This window comes from Hyperoodon ampullatus, assembly GCF_949752795.1.
Source record: "Hyperoodon ampullatus genome assembly, chromosome: 15".
Classification (NCBI taxonomy): domain Eukaryota; kingdom Metazoa; phylum Chordata; class Mammalia; order Artiodactyla; family Ziphiidae; genus Hyperoodon; species Hyperoodon ampullatus.
The window spans coordinates 10,320,157-10,340,751 of NC_136928.1; the positions used below are offsets into that span (position 1 = coordinate 10,320,157).

The 20,595-nt window shown below is 41.3% G+C and overlaps 1 protein-coding gene across 22 annotated transcripts in view; it reads right to left on the bottom strand.

The window, feature by feature from the left end:
* Positions 1–1,413: 1,413 nt before the first annotated feature.
* Positions 1,414–20,595, bottom strand: part of IMMT (inner membrane mitochondrial protein) — a gene marked incomplete at its 5' end in the record, with an annotated part of 45,730 nt that continues 26,548 nt past the window's right edge. For 17 of the 22 annotated variants that reach the window (XM_079720998.1, XM_079721012.1, XM_079721010.1 and 14 more), the window contains 8 exons: positions 1,414–2,353; positions 3,386–3,515; positions 4,491–4,622; positions 7,328–7,551; positions 8,882–8,896; positions 13,195–13,324; positions 13,858–13,993; positions 16,677–16,780. In XM_079720998.1, the coding sequence (XP_079577124.1) occupies positions 1,740–2,353; positions 3,386–3,515; positions 4,491–4,622; positions 7,328–7,551; positions 8,882–8,896; positions 13,195–13,324; positions 13,858–13,993; positions 16,677–16,780 (1,485 nt within the window). In that variant the 3' untranslated portion in view covers positions 1,414–1,739. The remainder of the gene's footprint in view (positions 2,354–3,385; positions 3,516–4,490; positions 4,623–7,327; positions 7,552–8,881; positions 8,897–13,194; positions 13,325–13,857; positions 13,994–16,676; positions 16,781–20,595) is intronic. The other 5 variants (XM_079721006.1, XM_079721014.1, XM_079721003.1 and 2 more) reach the window with 2 other exon arrangements.

Consider the following 20,595-nt stretch of genomic DNA (forward strand, 5'->3'; position numbering starts at 1 on the left):
TTATCTTCTAGTCAAAGCTTAATGGCCCACAGGTGCCGAGAGTACCTCTACCTGCAGAGGTTAAGGACATCACACAAAGTGTGTGTTCCAGTCAGAGAAACTAGATGTGTTGAATTAAGAATCCACTTAGGAGGAACATAAGGACCGTTAATAACGCCAAACGAACCACTGGGTCCCCAAATCAAAGGACAACGTCAGGCGCCGTGCAGACCTGAGTGTAACAATCAGGAGCCGGGATACGCCGGCAGAAGTATATAGACAACCCTCTCTTTCATGATTTCCAGGTATGCTGCTCAGATAAAAATGCCTCTTCAATAATCTGTTTATGAACACACAAACCTCAACAAAAAGGACTTCCCCTGGTGGCGCAGTGGTTAAGAATCCGCCTGCCAATGCAGGGGACATGGGTTCGAGCCCTGGTCCGGGAGATCCCACATGCCACAGAGCAACTAAGCCTGTGCGCCACAACTACTGAGCCTGCGATCCACAATTACTGAGCCCACGCGCCTAGAGCCCATGCTCCGCAACAAGAGAAGCCACTGCAATGAGAAGCCTGCGCACTGCAACAAAGACCCAATGCAGCCAAAAATAAAATAAATAAATTTATAAAAAAGAAAAAAAACCTCAACAAAAAAACATGATTTTGAAAAAATATGTTGACGGTAACTTCATGAAGTAAAAAATGAAAGGTGAAACACTGGTTAATGTTTACCCAATATGGCAACTGTTCTAATCTTCAGAGAAGTGAACCATGTAAGCAAGTTCTCTGGGTTTTACAGCAATCCAGTTCAAATATACCACAAAATTATTGAACCCCTTTAAGATTCCAGGCTCACCACCCCCACTTCAATGGAGAGATTCACAGTCCACATACCAGAAAGGAGCAAGGCCAACTACCAGTGTTCCAGAACTGGGAGCCATGAACTTTTCTGAGGGCTGTGGAATTAATTTGTGGGTAGAGAAGACACCAACATTTTTCTAATGCCACAGACCAGAACACAGTACATCACAAGTAGAAAGGAGAAGCAATGGTTCCAGAAACTGTTTCATGTATACATGCATATAAGGGTGTGTGCGGGTGTATTGGATCCCAGTATAAAATATTATTTTTCCCTGTGGTAGCAATCGTAGTTTGGGATACAGACTATTTCTAGTGCCTTTGAATCACTGGAATGATGTATCTCCAATTATAAATGTATTGGCATTTTGGCTTATACTTACATCACTCTTGAGTTTGACCAGCAGGAATCAGTTCACTAGGACCTTCGAAGCCAAGAACAGGCCTAGGGCTTCTGAAACCCGGTTCACAGCCTGGAAACTGAGCGCCCAGGAGTTGCTACTTCTGCTTCTCAAGGAAATTTTCCATATACACAACAAACTAGAAATGATACTTTTTGAAAAGGGATAAGCTACTCAGTTTTCAATTTCTGTTTTATTCAGTTTGCTCCAAGGGCAAAACCAATAGCAACAGTGACCACAAACATGATTTTGATTGGCTCACAAGCCTGATCAGTAAAACCTGAAAAACAGAAAATGTTACACAAGTTGCAAATAAAGTGCTCCTGGAGTTGACTGACATGACAGCAAAAAGGAAAAATATAAATGCAACAGGTGTTAACATTTAGAACAGTACCTGCCACCTGCTCATTTCTGGGCAATTCTGAGACCTTGTTGCAAACCCTTCATGTATTACTGCCGATCTCCGTTGACATGAAATGTGACAAGACTCTTCCTAGACCTTACTCTTGCTGCACTTGAGTGGTTCCTATTCCTACGGCGCTGGCGTATGCTGTCAGGATCTCCACTATCTGCTTAGTTTCTAGGGTCATTCGGGCTTCCTTCAGCCAGTCCTGTGCCACTCGTCGGGACTCCCCTTTCAGCTGATTGACAAACTTTGCCGCCAGCTCCAGGTCACCATGCTCAATGCAATAGGAGGCATATGACAGTAACTTAAATGTGTCTGTATCCTCGGGGGAGAGCTCTGCTGGTGGCTTCAGCTGCTGAGGTGGGAACAGCAGCAGGGACTGTAAGTAGGAGAGGAAGTACTGGTATAAGCTATTCCTGGTCTCATCGATCATGGCTACCCTGTGGGCCAGTTTTTGGATGGCATAGAAACGGACTCTAAGGGTCTCTTCACTGTACACCCCACGGGTCAGGGACTCTGGAGGGAGGGCTGCGCTTAGAGCCTGGGCAAATTCACTATCGGAACAGCTGACTTTGATGGCCTCCACTGCGCTACCCAGGGGAACAGTGGGCAGGTCTGCAGATGCCGTCTTCATGCGGTACTTTAATGCCTCCACCGACAGCCAGAGCTGGTGGGCTTTTCTGGCCTCCTCTTCAGCGACTGCGTGACCTATTAAAAAAAAAAAGGCAAAGACAGACTTTTTTCTCCACCTGACTATGTCCTCATACACAGAGAGAACTGGTACACCTTCCACAGAAGTGGAAGACGGGGCTGGAGAGAGCCTCTGCCAAGCCCATCCCACCACTTATTTATGGTGCGTTCTTTCCTAGCTGGCCTCTTCACAAGAGGCAACAAGGCACGACGTAATCTGCTGAGGACTTGTTTTTACTGTAGCCGTGGAGAAAGCTGGGAGGGTGGATGTGCACAGATGAGTCTCCCTTCTTTCTTCCTGTGACATCTAGGAGATGCAGGGTATCTAATTCAGATACATTTATCTTTAGAAATGTTTGAGAAAGAAATGTGGTATTTAAATTAAGCCAAGACTTACATTAAGGCCATCAGAAACTTTACTTTCTACAAAGAAACGGACTACTGGATCTTGAAATTTCATGAGTACTTAGCTTATTGCTATGCTTATCTGACAAAAAAGATTCCATCACATCCCACAGAAACCCATTTTATTAATAAAATCCTCACTGTCAGGACATTTCCCTTCCAGTGTGGCACATGGAGGCCTCAGCATAACTACCATCCATCTGGTGGGTGGAACCAGCAAACCACCACCATCCATTTGGTGGGTGGAACCAGCAAACCACCACCTCCAGGTAACCCTCCAACGGCAGAGCCTGGAGGGCGAACATGCAGCACACTGACCTTTTTCTCCACTCAGGGCACGTGAGACACAACCAAAGTGTGTTGGGTAAACTGCCTTGTGATCTCATGCCGGTCACATAAGGAGTAAAACTTCAAGTTACTTAGGTTTAATTTTTAGATCCTTTTAAATTTCTTCTCACAACTCTCTATACTACACACTTATCAAATCTGGGGCTAATTGTCTAAGAAATGAATAAAAGTTATTAGAGGGTCTTCAGCATCTTTATTCCCTAATGTCAATGCATGTATACCATTATCCTTATAGCAAGAATTTACCCTAAGAAGTAGGGCTGAATGAAATTAGCTATAAGAGGTCCATGTGCTTACTCTGAACAGCCTGCTCGATTCCTCTCAGTCTGGCATAGGCAGTGTTTATATCCAGAGTATAGCTGTCAACTTGCTCTTGACTGAGCCGACGAAACTGTATTTCTTGTTCAGCGAGTTTCTCAGACAGGTCCTGAAATGGTAAATAGTGCACAGAGAAAAGTGATGCTACCTCAGTGCATGTCACTTATCGGGCCACTAAGTCTTCCAGTAACTGCTGCCTCCAAAAGTAAAGAGGGCCTTTAACATCTCAAAACAGGTATCATGAAACTCCTACATTATGTGTAAGGTTTCAAAAGCTTCCTAAAGCATATGTGATGTTTCATCTTCTACAAATTTACTGGTGGAACCTAATATTAGAGGAAGAAGACCAGGAGGGGAAGAAAGAAGTCTATTAAAATGAGAAAATGACAACTTTAGAAAATAAAGTAACTGTATGGCCACCCAGACATTAAATTGTATTCAATATCTTCCACTTTAAGAGTTCATTTTTCTCAAAATACTCATCAAAGAGAATTCAAAGTAATATAACTTTTCATACTGGTATAAATTTCAGTTTTCTGGAGGTCTTCCTTACTTGGAAAACCTCATTCCCTTCTTGTGAGACAAAATAATACATTAATATATTATAAATGGCTTGCTGAGTAGAAACTAATTATGATTAAAGGTATCCTGATGGTTTGCTGTGGTTTCCAAACTTAACCTCTCCGGGGTGTTTCCTCAAATATAAAAATCTCAGAACTACCACATAATCCACAAGAGTTTGTGGAGATAAAGCAGGCGATACATGTGTCAAGTATTATTACCTGCGTTCCGGAAACCCCCTGAACCAACCCTCCTTAAAGCTTTGAAGGCTCCAAATGACTAGGACATAAATACAAAACACATCTGATCAGTAACACACAGGCACACCTTTATGTAAAAAGGAGATGTGAAATATACAAAAGTCCCCCTCCAGCAAGGATAGGCACCATTAGAAATCTGTCCCCATTCTTCCACTATCAGACTGAATGACATGGAGCACATCAGAAGGAAAGCAGAGACTGTTTATAACGTAAAGGGGAAAAGGAGGCTGAAGGGGAGACGATGCTTTACGACAGGTCCTCACCTGCTCAAACTCGTGTTTCAGTTCCTGTTCTTGGACCCTAAGGACATCTCGTAAGTGGTCGGTGTGGGCAGCAGCCTGGCGGCGAAGCTGGGTTCTCATTTCATTCTCCATGGCATCTCTGACTTCCTCCACCTGTGAGGCCAAGCACAGTGATGAGGAATTCTCAATTCTCCACATACGCTTCTAGCAAAAGAGAAAGGCCAGTAACCACGATGATGGCAGCTTCCACGTCCAGAACCCCTTACGATGAGCCGTGCATGGGAACACATTCTTATTTTGAATTCTCATACGAATCAGAAAGCTGAATGTTGGAAGGTGACTCAGACAATGTCGCAAGGCTGTGGCGAAATCAGATTTCAAACAGGGGTCTCTCTAACCCCCAGACTTGAGTTTCTTCCACATCACCAGGCTGCCTCCTGTACAAAGCAAACACTGTCATTTCCTGCATCACATGCTCCCCTGAGAATCAAGAAATCCGAGACCACAGAAATAACTACAAAGACTTGGGATCAAACACAGCTTCACCGCAACCATCTGTGTGACCTTAGGGAAATTATTCATCTTCTAAGTCTCCATTTTCTTGTCTGTGAATAATAATGCCTACCCTGCAGAACTGTTAGGAAAAGGAACAAATATCTGACAGTTACTGAACACAGTTTCTCTCAACAAAGAAAGCTCCTCTGAAACTGCTTGTTTTAGTATGAATTTAGATTCAACACAGGCCTAATCAAGCCAAAACTATGAAAAGCCTATAATGTCTGGCCTAACAATTAGCCATGGGTCATATTACAAATTATTTAATACTAATTACCTGGAAATCATAACTTCCTTTTTCTCAGAAACAATATAGTTAATAAATGAACCCATTCAGTCAGTGCATAAATATTTATGAAGTGCCAGCCCTGTGCCAGGCAGTGCCTACTATAAGCTTGGATGCAGTGGTGCTCAAGGTAGATAAACTTCTTGCTCTTTTGCAGTATACATTTCAAGAGAGGAATCAGTGACAGACAAAATGGACATCTCAGACTGTGGCACTTGTTTTTAAGAAAATAAATAGGACAATATGAGAGAAAGTAATACAGAGACTCTACTTTAGATTGAAGGGAACAGGACAGGGCTACACCAGGGCAAAAGATGTAGTCAAGGCACCAAAACAACACCAAAAAACCCCAAGGTACCTGGTACATTAGGGAAATAAGGGAAGTAAGGGAAGCCTGGCTCACAGCAAACAGGAATGAGATCAAGGGGCTTCTTTGGTATAAGTTAAGAATTTGGATTTTATATTAAATACAGTCGGCAGTCAGTGGAGAACTTTCAGCAGCATAGTGTCTGATGAGAATACATTTTATAAGGACCACTTGCCTGTGTAAATAGACATAGAAAGATGGGTATGCAAACAGGGACCCTGTTAAGATGATACTCTGAACTAAGGTGGTGGTGACTGAAAGAAAAGTGGAGCGTTGAGGAATTTATTCTGAATGCAGAGCTGGTAGACTCTGTCAATGGTCTGGATGCAAAAACTGATGGAGGAACAACTGAGCGTGATTTCTAGCTTGATCAACTGAGTGGATGGAGGTTTATTTCGACAGAAACAGCTGAGGGGCTGGGAGACAGTTTGGAGAGAATCAAGAAACTTGTTTTGAACATGTTGAGTTTGAAATGACTACTGAAAATCCAGGTGAAGACACCAAGTCAGCTGCTGGACAGCCCTTGAAGCCAAGGCAGAGGTCAGAGCCAGCAATATAAGTGTCAGTAATAGACGGTATTTAAACTTCAAGGCCACAGGACTAGCGAAGAGCACCTAGAGGCAGCTTAGATGGATAAAAGGTTTCAGAACAATGCCAGTGCACGCCGATATTTGAAGGCTAAGCAAAGGCAGCAAGGTGGGGGAAAGGCCAGCAAGTGGGGGGTCTGGCAGCCTAGAGAAGAAAGAGCTTCAAGGAGGAGGAAGTGGACTTCCCTGGTGGTGCAGTGGTTAGGAATAGGCCTGCCAGTGCAGGGAACATGGGTTCAATCCCTGGTCCGGGAAGATCCCACATGCCGCGGAGAACTAAGCCCGTGTGCCACAACTACTGAGCCCGTGCGCCTAGAGCCCGTGCTCCGCAACAAAAGAGGCCGCCACAATGAGAAGCCTGCGCACTGCAACGAAGACCCAACACAACCAAAAATAAATAAATTAATTAATTTTTTTAAAAAAGGAGGAGGGAATGGTCAACCGTGCAGCTGAGAAAACGCGAAGGTAGGATGAGTAGTCGGGTTCCCAAATCAGCCTGTAGACATCTATTTAATACATGATGTGCTCAGACAGAAGACTACAGCTATTTCATCCATGCTTCACCACTAACTACTTAGAAACGCTTGCAGAGAGGGGTCCAGTGGTTGGGGCTCAGCACTTCCACTTCAGGGGGCGTGGGTTCAATTCCTGGTCAGGGAACCAGATCCCGCAGGCCATGTGTTGCAGCCAAAGAAACCCCAAGTAAACAAACAAAGAAACAAAAAAAACACTTGAGGAGAAAAATATACTGGGAATCCAATAGACTCTTTCAGCACTGCTTAAGCGGACAGAGGCTCCACTGGGAAAAGGCAAGCTAGATAATCCTGGATGCCAGCAGCTCATTACTTTCTGACACTCCTGCATCAGCTCAACATAAAGGCTCTCTGCTAGACCAATCCTTCCCTAGAAGTTCTGACTAGAACAAGGGCCAAAGTTCCATTCAAGAGGGGGGTTGGCCTGACTTACAGCTAGTACGTTAAAGTCAGTGACTGCTGGGATTACCTCTAGAAGCAAACAAGTTAGATTCACTTTAAACATTAGGCAGTTTCGCTCCTTTCTTTACCTTTCTGTCCTGTTCAGCCTGTATCTCACTTCTATGATGTTCTAATGCTTTTGCCACTGCAGAGTCAAACGCCCGCTTCTCCTCCAGCTTCTGTTTCTCCAAGGCTAAGGCAATGTGCTGCTTCTCCGTGGCTTTCTGTTCGGCCAGCGCTCTGTTCAGCTGGTCGATGCGGCGATGCGCGTGAGCAATCAGGGAGTTTAGGTCGTCGGTGGACAGCCTGTCAGCTAAACAAAACCACATGAAAATGTTAATGATTTCACCAAAATCATACATCTACAAGGTAACTTGCCTCAACTGATTGTAATTTAAACAGCTAGGAAGAAAAGCCAAGAGGAGCTGACACTTAAAAAGAGATGTAGAGGCTGCCGTGTAATCAGAACTTCACAGCTCATGGCCAGCAACTAAGCGTTTTCAATCCCAAGCAAAATAATTCAGGGAGGCCTCCAGGTATAGAATCTGTTTTTTTCCAGGAACCCAAATTAGCAGTACTTCCAATCTGAACTGATTATAAATTGGCTTTATAACTCACCATAATTTTGCCTCTAAGGACAAAGCTTACAAATAAATACAAAGCTTACAAATGTACTCACTTCTACATTTTCTGAGAAAACTTGAATCAAATCCAAATTCTCTCAGACTTTTCCCTAATAAGAGTTCTCTACTTTTTCTTACAGATAATATTATCCAGGACAGTGATCTGCAGCCAGAGGTGTCCATCAGAAGCACTTGTAGAGCTTTTAAAAATAATCATACCCAAAGATTCTGATTCTGATGTTTTTTTTTTTCTTTCCCCAATCTCACACTCCAGAAGTGTTCTGATATATTACCACAGGTTAAGAATTTTGGCTCTAACAGCAAAATAAAGAATATGGGAAATACTATGATAAACAACTCAATTCCACAATACGCAGATTGAAAAGCAAAAAAACGAAGTGAGGATGAGAGATTTATTGACCAAATTCACCATGTATAGCTCCTCTGGATACTGATTTGAACAAAACAACTAAAAAAACTCATTCTATAAAGTGATTAGGGATATTTGAACACTTAAGAGATATATTTGATGACATTAAGGAATTACTGTTGACTGGGACAATGGTATGGTGATCACATTTTTTAAAAAACATACTGAAAGTTTTTACAAGCTGAAGAATATAATGTTTGGGATCTGCTTCAACATAAGTTGGGGGAATAAATGAGACAAAAGCAGCCATGTGTTGGTAACTGCTAAAGCTGGGTGATGGGTAAACAGGAGTTCATTATAGTTTTCTTATTTTTAATGTTTCAAATTTTACAAAATAAAAACTTTAAAATGTATATACATATATATCTATATATCTATACAGGTTTCCAATCACATAGTGAAAACATTTTTGTTCCTGAGAGCACATGGATGACAAAAATATACAAATCAGATTTATCACATGCAACATAATTCTACTTTAGATTAATTTAGATGGTTTAGTATAAGAATCATAGGCAAAAAAGTAAGACTTGAGTCTTTTAAGACTCAAAACAGAAGTCTTTAAACATAAAATACACATAATTACTCACCTAGGTCAGAAATACCTACAAAGAAAAAGAATAAGTTTGAAAAAAAGTAAGTACATGTTTCAGTTATTAATCATTAAATAGGAATATCCAAAAGAAGGAACCAGAAGATAGTAGTAGAAAAAGCATATTTTAGTACTGGAAAGCAAAATGATGAGTTTATTTCCTAAATTTTTTTTAAAGGATCAGAAAACATATAAATCAAGGTAAATTCTAACATTTCAGAAAACAAGAGAGTCAATGATATTAAAGTAGTCTTGGTTTCTGGGGACTCATCTCCAACTACTTTTGTAAAGCAATCAACTTAGTTAGTTTTTACATGGAAACTACAGTTCTTGTTTATCCCATTTGCATCAGTTTGTAGACTATTTCACGAAGTCACAGTCCTGACTGTGTTCTCAATACCACGCCTCTCTTAACACTGCAAATACTTAAGAAATTAACTTTTCTTCTTTGGAAATTTGAAAACAGTGAACTCACATTAAATTTGTGCTTAATGTGTGCAAATTAAACTAAGAATTATGACTCCCTGACGTGGCGGTAAGGAAAAAAAAAAACATTCTAAAGAGTTTGGATGATGCTCCCCACCATGACTACAAGTACCACTGCGTGAAGCCCTGACAGGAGGGGACCCGCAGCCGGTCTCCTGCCTCTCAGAATAAGCTTCTTAACATCCTGGGTATGACCCTTGGATTCAACAGTTCAAAGACAAGTATTTTTCATCCAAAATGGCTCTAAAAGTTCAACTACTTAATCTGGTATTCAACCAAAGACACAGGGATCTGTCCCAATGCTGCAGGAAAAACCGGCAAAAGATGGACAAGGTTAAGAGATAATAGGTCAGTCTCAACATGGCACGCAAGTATGGCTACATATACTAGTCTATTAGCAATAAAGGAAATACTGACAACCTACAAATTGCACCTCATTCTCTCATCCTGGCAACACCCATGTGCACACCTCCTAGCGGCTCCTCCTCCCTCCTCCCACAGTGGTATCCGCTATCTGAATAGTGTTTTTCATTCATTTTGTTATACTTCACATATGCACGCATCCTTAAACAATACAGAGTTTCATTTTACATGTTCTTAAGCTTCATGTAAGTGGTATCCTATTTTACATATTCTTCTGCAACTTTTTGCTTTTCCTTAACATTTATGTTCAAGAGAAATGGTCTGGGTCATTCATCTGTACTGACATATGTGTGGTATTTAAGTGTCTTTGATTCTTCTGCTCTTACAAAAACAGTGCTGCTATAAACATTTTAATGAATCTTCCTGAGCACCTGTGTGAGTCTTCCTGAGCTCATACCTAGGAACTGAACTGTTGGATCGGGAGTATATACGTTGTCAACTTCACTAGATACAAGTTATGGTTCAACAAACCAGTTGCTGGGAATTCCCTGGCAGTCCAGTGGTTAGGACTCGGCGCTTTCACTGACAGGGGCCTGGATTCGATCCCTGGTTGGGGAGCTAAGATCCCACAAGACGCACAGGTGCAGCCAAAAACAAAACAAAACGATTGGTGAATGATCGCTTCTAAGTCTCTTTCCTATTCCTCATTTTCAGTGCCCTTGGCATACACACTGGGTGATCCATATCACTTCGCCCTCAGATTACTCCAGCAGCTTTGAATAGCTTCCTTACCCTGAAGCATCCCTCCCTACGTCAAACTCACCCTCAAGCTCATAAAAATGAATTTTCCTACTTATGATAATCACATCATTCCTCTTCTCAAAAGCTCAAAAGGGGGTCCTGTGCTGCCAATACAAATCGATCAGCCAGAGAACAGTGAGGCTAATAGGTAAGAATGAGATCCTGGCCCTAGCCCCAAACGTGGACAAACTACTTAAGCCCTCTGTGTCTCAGTTTTCTTATCTATAGAACGGGCATAATAATAAAACTTACCTCAAAGGACTGTTATGAACTTTAAAAAAGTTACTACATGTGAAGCACTCAGAACACAGTGCTAGACATAAAATAATGCTCAACAATGTTAGCTAAATATTGTTATGTTTGCCACTGTGCTCAGCTCTGGAGAACACAGAAAAAGTACTAGACAGATGAGTATCACCAGGATACTTATAACTTAGGGAAATAAGACTAATAAGAGAAAAATAACTGGTAACACAAATCAGTACTAATGAGCTTAGTATAGGTCTTAAAAGAGTTCAGATTTCAGAAGCGAGAACATATATTGAGGGCTGAGGTAATCATGGAATAAGTCACTATCTCCAGAGGGACACAAGCAATCAGTAGCACTGGCAGGAAAACTCTGCAGCTATAGGCATGGCTGGAAGGGAAAACCTTCAGCAGGTGCCATTTGTACCTTTCAATCTATTTTAAAAATAAGAAATTAAATGGAGGTCACCTTCCTCCCTCTAAAAAATAATCCAAAGATTACACTGCAGAGGATTTTCCCTTTCTATATGATACGTTTCTTTAATGCTGGGTTTTTCAACCTTGGTACTACTGACATTCTGGGCCGGATAATCATTAGTTGGAGGGGCTGTTCTGTGCACTGTAGGATGCTGAGCAGCGTCTCTGGCCTCTGCCCTACATGCCAGTACAACCCCCCAATGTGACAAGTCCGTCCCCAGACATTGCCAAATATTCTCTGGAGTCAAAAATGCCCTGAGCTGAGAACACCTGCTTTAATGTTTTCATGCTTTACAATGGGCATTTTTCTCATCAGCCAAAAAAAATTTTTTTATTTTATTTTTTTTTATCTTGGCTGCACCACGCAGCTTGCAGGATCTTAGTTCCCTGACCAGGGATGGAAGCTGCACCCTCGGCAGTGAAAACACGGAGTCCTAACCACAGGACCACCAACGAATTCCCCCTAACCCAGGTCTCCAAATTTTTTAAGCTAAAAACTTCACAGGCTGGCATGGAAAAATTAGTAGGATTTAGCGTACTGGGAAGACCAAAGACAAGTATTTTAGGTGAGAGAATGCAAATTTCTAGGGACGGCACTCATAACTAACTCTCCACAGGCAAAGCCTGACCTGCCCTTTCAACCTTATTTAATTTACTGCAGCCAACCTAGACTCCCTACTATCTACCAACGTCAGGTTTAAGCCAAGGAGCTTACATCCAATGGACAGAGATACACACACAACAAACAAAAACCAGTGAGTATTTCAGAGGGATTAAGAAAAGGTAACGTGGTAGAGTGGCTTGTGGAGGAGGATGTCTCTGGGATAATCACATCTGTCTCTGTAACCTCAGTGAAGCCCAGTCCTTGAAAGATTCTGGTGAGGGAAACGGTACACATGTGGCTGAAGCAGGCCTGCTCAAGGACACACTGTCCACACTGTCCCCTCTGCTGCTAGTCAGTTAAACAAGTTTAACCAACAATGTTCAGATAAGACTGACTCACTGTCCCCACACTAAACTCTGTGTGATTCTCCATTTAATCCTCTCTTACAAATCCTGCTTTTATTTTTTGCTTTGACAAGAATCTGGTATCTATCTCCCTCTTACGTGAGTCAACTACATTAAAAAAACTAACTACACATCTGAGTTAATAACAGCCTTGACTCTACTTCTTGCCATGACATCTCCTTGGGTGGCTATGATGCTGTTAAAATTCCTGCACTGTCTTTATTACCTGAGCTCCTTAGACCAGCCACGGTTCTGTGATGCAGCCTTGACACCTTCACCCCAGAGAGGTCTATAATGCCAGTTCTTCAGGTGCTACCTGATGTCCAGTTTCTAACAGACACTGGCATTTAAGAAGTACTGTTTTGATTTTGTTGAGCCTGGTAATCTCCGTGGTTCTTATTACTCTCACAGAGCTTCAAGGAAAGGTGACTAGTCCCTGCAGTTACAACGTGTAACTGTTGAGTCATCCAAGTTCCATGCAGTCTGAGCTATTGGCAAGTTGAAGGCCACACAGCAGATTTCCTTTCCACCCAGCACCCCTGGGTGAGTTCTCAACCAGCGTTGTCACAGAGCAGTCGTAAGGTGTGCCTTAAGTAATTCATTATGAATATTTTTAAAGTCACAAAGGTTTTGAATAATTTTACATACATATAATATGCTAACAGAGTCAAGGTTATGTCACTTCACTCACTTAGATTCCAAATTACACTGGCTGGAACTTGCGTCCACCATGGCTAACCCAGGTGTGTCACCTGTCACAGGTGTGACTGAAATAAAATGCTGAAAACACGATACTGCGTATCAGATGAGATATGCATGCCAGAGGGGTTTAGACCAGAGAATGGAGCTGAAGCAAGTTTAGATCAGTTGATCAGTTGTTAAGAAAAAAAAAAAAAAAAAGGGAAGTACCAACACGTCAGCTGTACTTACTTTTCCCTTTCCACCCTGGCAAGACCTCCGGAGTAATACTGTCCAGTTCTCGTTTAAAGTCATCCTGGGCTTGGACTACCAGCTCATGATACTGAGACACGACCTTAGCCTCAGACTGAGCTGCTTTAACCTGAACAGACACAAGGGGTATGTGGTTAAAATGACCAAAAAGTACCATAAACATTCCAAAATATTCGAAGTCATATTCATTGATTTATTTACATTTGGTTGTGAATATGTAAGCAATATCTAGAAACAAATCTCAAGCTCAGAAAAAGGAATGTAAGTCTTGTCTTTGTTTCCTTCTAATTCTATTCAAATGCCGTGGGCAGGCCCTGTCCCATCTCACTGTGCCCCTGTCCCTCTTTCTCTGGGTCGCGGGAAATTACCCATACACATCACAAATGCAGACTTGTGAGATTTCCGTAAGTGGTAATGACCACGAGCAACTATTTACCTATTATAAAAAGTATCAACAATACTGAAGAATCCACTTTGTGTCCAAAGCAAGTTTTTAAGATTAGTTACAACTAATATTCTTTTCAAGGAAAAAGAGAGAAAGATGATAGGAATCTTACTACTTTCCGGAATTCTTAAAAATCCTTTGACAAAACAATTACATTTAAAAATAAAAAATACTTGTACAAGATCTAAGAAACACACCTTTTGGACCACATTATCCAGATCAACTATCATGTTGTGAAGTTTCCCCTCTGCAGCAGTTATATAAGATTTGGCCCCAGCAACCTCTTCTTTCTTTGCATTTTCAATGACACTTTTCATCTTCTCTAACTCTTCTCTGGAAACCAATAGAACAAAACAAAGGTTTAGTATTAGTCCTTATCAACTTTATTAAAGAATATGACAAACAACTGTTAAGTCTATGAAAAATTTAATTTGGAAAAAACTACTCAGTGCTTTTTCAGTGAACAGGCAGAGAACCTTTCCTCACCAACAACTGAAAACACCTTGGTGAGAAGCCAGATTTATAGAGTGAACCGGACGAGCAGCATGGTGTACAGGAGAACACACAGGCTTCAGAAGCAAAGGGACTTGGATTCAGCTCCCAGACCGGCCTCTCCTTTGCTGCTCACCCTTATACAGGGAGTAGAGGTAATTCATGCTAAGTACCTTGCACAGTGCCTGCTACATCAGGAGCACTCAATAAATGGCAGCTTTTGCAAGGATTAGTTGACTCCCCTGCCAATGAGAGCTTGAGAAAAGCAAAGGCAAGGGAGGAGGCCTAAGAGCTAAGCAAATAGCTGGGTCTTCAGGAGCCCTCACGATTCAGGCTGGATGGACTATGGTCTACCCAACCACAAAACACAGAACTCAGAGCCCGGACTCATGGGCTACTGATGTGAGCATAATGCCTTCAATCTCCTAAAAGATATGCTGGCTTTATTAGAAGGCTTCTCTTTCTCTAAATATTTTGTTAAGAAGACAGCAAAATTTTGAATGACAAATATTGACTGGATGGGCCAAAAGGTTTGCTCGGTTTTTTCCGTAAGATGGCTTTAGTAGCACTTAAACAATTTTGTTAGATTGTATGTGACAGCTGTCGTATCAGCACACATTTAAAAAAAGAATTATCAAAATCGGTGAATTTTTTGTGTGGCCATTTTAATACTGAAGGTGGAAGAAAAACAGCAACATTTTCCGCATATTACACTTTATTTCAAGAAAGGTAAAAAAGCAACTGAAACGCACAAAAAGATTTGTGCAGTGTATGGAGAAGGTGCTGTGACTGATCGAACATGTCAAAAGTGGTTTGCGAAGTTTCGTGCTGGAGATTTCTTGCTGGACGATGCTCCATGGTCAGGTAGACCAGTTGAAGTCGATAGCGATCAAATTGAAACAATAACTGAGAACAATCTATGTTACACCACATGGGAGATAGCCGACATACTCAAAATATCCAAATCAAGCACTGAAAATCATTTGCCCCAGCCTGGTTATGTGAATCGCTTTGATGTTTGGGTTCCACGTTAAGCGGAAAAAAACCTTCTTGACCATATTTCCGCCTGCGATTCTCTACTGAAATGTAATGAAAACATTCCATTTTAAAAACAAATTTGTGACGGGCAATGCAAAGGGGATACTGTACAATAATGTGGAATGGAAGAGATCATGGGGCAAGAGAAATACACCACCACCAACCACACCAAAGGCCAGTCTTCATCCAAAGAAGGTGGTGTTTATGGTGGGACTGGAAGGGACTCCTCTATTATGAGCTCCTTCCGGAAAACCAAACAATTAATTCCAACAAGTACTGCTGCCAATCAGACCAACTGAAAGTGGCACTCGACGAAAAGCGTCCAGAATTAGTCAACAGAAAACGCGTTATCTTCCATCAGGATAACGCAAGACTGCATGTTTGATGCCCACGCAAAAACTGTTACAGCTTGGCTGGGAAGTTCTGATTCATCCACCGTATTCACCACACATTGATTGCACCTTCGGATTTTCATTTATTTTGGTCTTTACATAATTCGTTTAATGGAAAACATTTCAATTCCCGGGAAGACTGTAAAAGGCACCTGGAACAGTTCTTTGCTCAAAAAGATAAAAAGTTTTGGGAAGATGGAATTATGAAGTTGCCTGAAAAATGGCAGAAGGCAGTGGAACAAAAGGGTGAAAACATTGTTCAATAAAGTTCTTGGAGAAAATGAAAAATATGTTTTTCATTTTTACCTAAAAAACCGAAGGCACTTTTTGGCCCACCCAACAACAATTCCATAATGTTGATTAGAGCTCTTTATTCAAATGTAGGTTCCCATTGTCAGAGGCTGATCTTGTACTTGGTTTGCTTGCTTGATTCTAGTTTTAGCCAACTCCAGGAAACGTCAAGGTGGCATAAAACTAGACTCATTATATGCTAACTACTTTGGTAGTTAAGGCAAAGAGACTGTGACATACTCTTTAATTTCTGATAAAACTGCTCAAGCCATCCCAGAAAAATCTTGAAATGATGGCAGAGCCTCAGTAAATCTGTAGAACACATATCATCTAAATAATAATAGAAAGAAAAACTTGATTTTTTTGTGTGTGTGTGGTACATGGGCCTCTCACTGTTGTGGCCACTCCCATTGCGGAGCACAGGCTCCGGACGCGCAGGCTCAGCGGCCATGGCTCACGGGCCCAGCCGCTCCGCGGCATGTGGGATCTTCCCGGACCGGGGCACGAACCCGTGTCCCCTGCATCGGCAGGCGGACTCTCAACCACTGCGCCACCAGGGAAGCCCGAAAAACTTGATTTTTATACAAGATCTTTTATATAGGCTTCTGCCAAGTTTATTTTGGCTAGATTATATATCAATATTTTATTCCCTCTCTCCCTTTTAAGCTTCCGTGCTCCTATCACCAATACAGTACAGGCGGAGAGGGGATGGAAGGGTTTCTCTGCCTCCTCTTTCTATGCAGACAGTACAAAGAAAGCCACCAGGAGGCCCTAATTACTTGTTAAAGTCCATGAGTAATTACTTGGCTTTGAGAAGTGCATCGGCAGCCTCATCTACTGCCTTTCTGCGTTCCTTCAGTGCACCCTCCACTGTGCGCCACTGAGCTGACTTCTTGTCACCTGCAATCTAAACAAAAAGTTTTAATTATGTAAACACGAATAACTGCTATTATTGTCACAATAACATGACTAAATGGAGAACGTAGTGACATGAAAGTCAAAGGCAAGAAGTTATATACATTATTTCTCCGGAAGAGGAACTCTTAATCTAATGTTCACGGACAGGCTCAAAGAAATCCATGAACCATCTCCCATCAACCACCCGCACCAAAACCGTAAAAGACTGTGCTCCGGCGCACAAGCATTCTCTAAGGAGACATGATATTTTTTATGAGTCTCAAAAGGAGATATGAAGCAGAAAAGATTAGTAAGAACAGTAACTTGTCATGAATTGTTTGTTGATTAAATCATTCTTCAATGAAGCACTGGTGCTTAAAATTTTCTTATTTGCAGGTCCACTGAAATCACAGTAAGAATAAGTAGAAAGCTTTCACATTTGTAGGGTCCTTACTCCTCCAAAACATTACCCTAAAGAATGACCCTCCATAATTTTTAAGGAGAAAATCAACTACTGTCAAGAACCCCACTCCACCTTGAGCTGACTTCTACAGAATGCGAATTTTATCTTATATATATATATATGTATATACGTCTCCCTTGAAAATTCCTTAGGCAGGTCTAACATGTTTTGCTCCAGCACTGGAACTGACTGCCACTTCTTCAACTGGGCAGAGTTGGCTAATACTTAGGGGATACATCATACCCAAAACAAAAACCACCTCTAACACTATAATCACACTCAGTGCAGCAAGACGCTCACACAAGAGAGGTGTAAGAAAGCCGATCACTGAAGGCGTGGCATAGGCGAGTCCAGCTTCCATCCCCCTCTCACTTTGCATCATATAAACAATGAGCGGAATGTTACCTGGAACTGTTTCAACTCTTTAAAACTATTTTTAAATTAGTTATTAACTATTTTAAATGACTTTTTCCCCTCCCTTCTCTTTTGCCAAGTACATATAGTTTAAAGTAGTATATTATGTGTAGATATGAAGCAAAAACCACCTTATGGCTTCTCTTCAAAGTACAGTTGACCTTTTAACAACACAGGTTTGAACTGCGTTGGTCCGCTTACACAAAGATTTTTTTCAACACAGTACTACACGATCTGCAGTTGGCTGAATCCACAGATGCGGGAGGGCCAACTACGGGACTTGAGCATCTGTGAAGTTTGGTATCCGTGGCAGATACTGAGGGGTAATTATATACTATGCTAGGACCTTAGAGAGGAATAGGAACATACTAAATTACCAAAGAATGAATTTTTTTTTTTTTTTTTTTTTTTTTTGCGGTACGTGGGCCTCTCACTGTTGTGGCCTCTCCCGTTGCGGAGCACAGGCTCCAGACACGCAGGCTCAGCGGCCATGGCTCACAGGCCTAGCCGCTCCGCGGCATGTGGGATCTTCCCAGACCGGGGCACGAACCCGTGTCCCCTGCATTGGCAGGTGGACTCTCAACCACTGCGCCACCAGGGAAGGCCAGAATGAAATATTTTTTATCAAAGGAAAAAAACGACTGAATTCGTTCAATAATTATATTTCAAGTCACCCAAAGAGGGCCACTACAGGGGCTGCTGCACACTAAAACATGAGTGCAATCTCAGTGCAGCGTCCTGGGGCTTGGATGCCCAACCCGTACCTTCCCTTGTTAGAAACAGAAGTGGTTTTGCCTCTGCAGCCCTAGGCCTGCTACTTTAAGGTGAATAGGGCTCAGCAAAAGTAATGCCTCTGGTTTGGGTCATTCACAAGCAATTCTCCACATTATGTTCCTACTGACATCTAGTGTGATCTCGATTTTAAAGGTACATCCATTATCAATGGAAAGTTTAAACAACCAAGTTCCTTAAGGCAGGATTAACCCTGCCACCGGACCACTGTGGCAGTCTGAGGAAGCCTCTCAGGGTAACATTTTTAAATGCTTAAAATGAAACTATTGGATTGCAGAGAAGCCCAATTACATTGAAATATGGTCATAAAATATACATTTTTAAATTTTGTGAAATAGAAACCAAGATCTAGCAGTAGAACTAATAAATACCCTAATCCAGAAGTAGTGATGGGCATAAATGACATTTCAAGAGATCTGCAAGTACCATAATGTAATATGAAAATACCTGTGCTTTCTCTTGGTAATAAAGTTGTGGATACTGCTAACACTACTACTTTTTTTTTTTTTTTTTTTTTTTTTGCGGTATGCAGGCCTCTCACTGTTGTGGCCTCTCCCGTTGCGGAGCACAGGCTCCGGACGCACAGGCTCAGCTGCCATGGCTCACAGGCCCAGCTGCTCCACGGCATGTGGGATCTTCCCAGACCGGGGCACGAACCCGTGTCCCCTGCATCAGCAGGTGGACTCTCAACCACTGCGCCACCAGGGAAGCCCAACACTACTACTTTTGTTGTCACTATTCGTAATTGAAGAAAAAGCTTTTGAGGCTAGGGAAAATAAAGATGTTTTCCATCCAAGTTCAGCAAGCCCCTGAATTCTATCCACAGACCCAACTTTAGGTTAAGAACCCCTGCTTTTAGAAGAAATAGTTGGTACTTTTTTTCTATCTTTGTATCTCACTTTTCTAATTTTTATGTTCTACATAGATTGTTGCAAAGTGACAAAACCAATTAATTTCATAGTGTGGATAATCAAGTTGAAGATTCAGTGAACTGCCACTTTAGCCACCTTGCAAAATAAAATACATCAAAAAATGTTGCTGGTTTGGGCCATATCAGTATCCTGTACAAAAAATTTTCCAAGACTTTATCATATGCTGTTACAAGACCCTGGTATTGTATTAAGATAACTCTTCATAACTAACCCAAACAGAGTCATGAATCACGTAAATGTCAATGACATATCTGGGGGCCAAAATGTGTCTCCCTCTGTTAAAGGTATTCCTGTTTATAGAGGTCCAAAGATAAGCTGTCCTGTAAAACAGACATCGGATTCCCCTACGATCAAGCCTGGTCCAACTGTTTACAAACAATGCTTTGAGAAATTAACTCAGTATACATTACAGAACAAGCCCATGTGCACCTACGGCTTCTTTTACTACAAGAAACAGAGTTGGGATCAATTTTTAACACTTCAAAACTTGTGTTTAATATGTTTTTCTGATTATTTTGTTAACACCAGCTAATATTCCCTAATCTGGTTAACTGTGCTACTATAAAGTATCATTTAGTTGTAACATTTATTGTAAACGATCTCATACTGTCTAATCCACATGCACTACATGTTATGTGTTCAGTGGGAAGAGGAAATACCCTCTTATGCAGCCTTCCACCAAAGCAGTACCATGGACATCTAAAGCTTCTAATAACTGTCCTTCTGAAAGAACCTACTTGGGTTTGAACTCAACTCCTGATATCATGCAACTTCCAGCCTTCTCTATACATGTGTATAACCAGCATAGTAAATATTTCCTGTGTGGTTTCTACTTTCCTGACTGAACTCTGACTAAGATTTAAATTTTTCTCGTGGACTTTGAACAAAACAGAATTTTCTTTTAACTTTTCAAAGGTTGTAGTTTCTTGACTGTTTGCAACAGAGCTTTAATTTAACTCCTTCGTGATGCACATACATACAACTAAAGCAATCTGAAGTGTATTTAAATTTTTAAAAAATCAGTCATGGTGGCAAAGTAACTTTATGGATCATGCATGATCCTGATTCCTGAGATTTATAGGTTCTCTATTTCATTTTATTCTTTAAATGACTTGGTGTCAAGATATATTTTTATATACTGAATAACTGAATGTAATTATAAAGGAAATTTATTGAGTCCCGGTATTACATTTTTTTAATAAATTTATTTATTTATCTATTTAT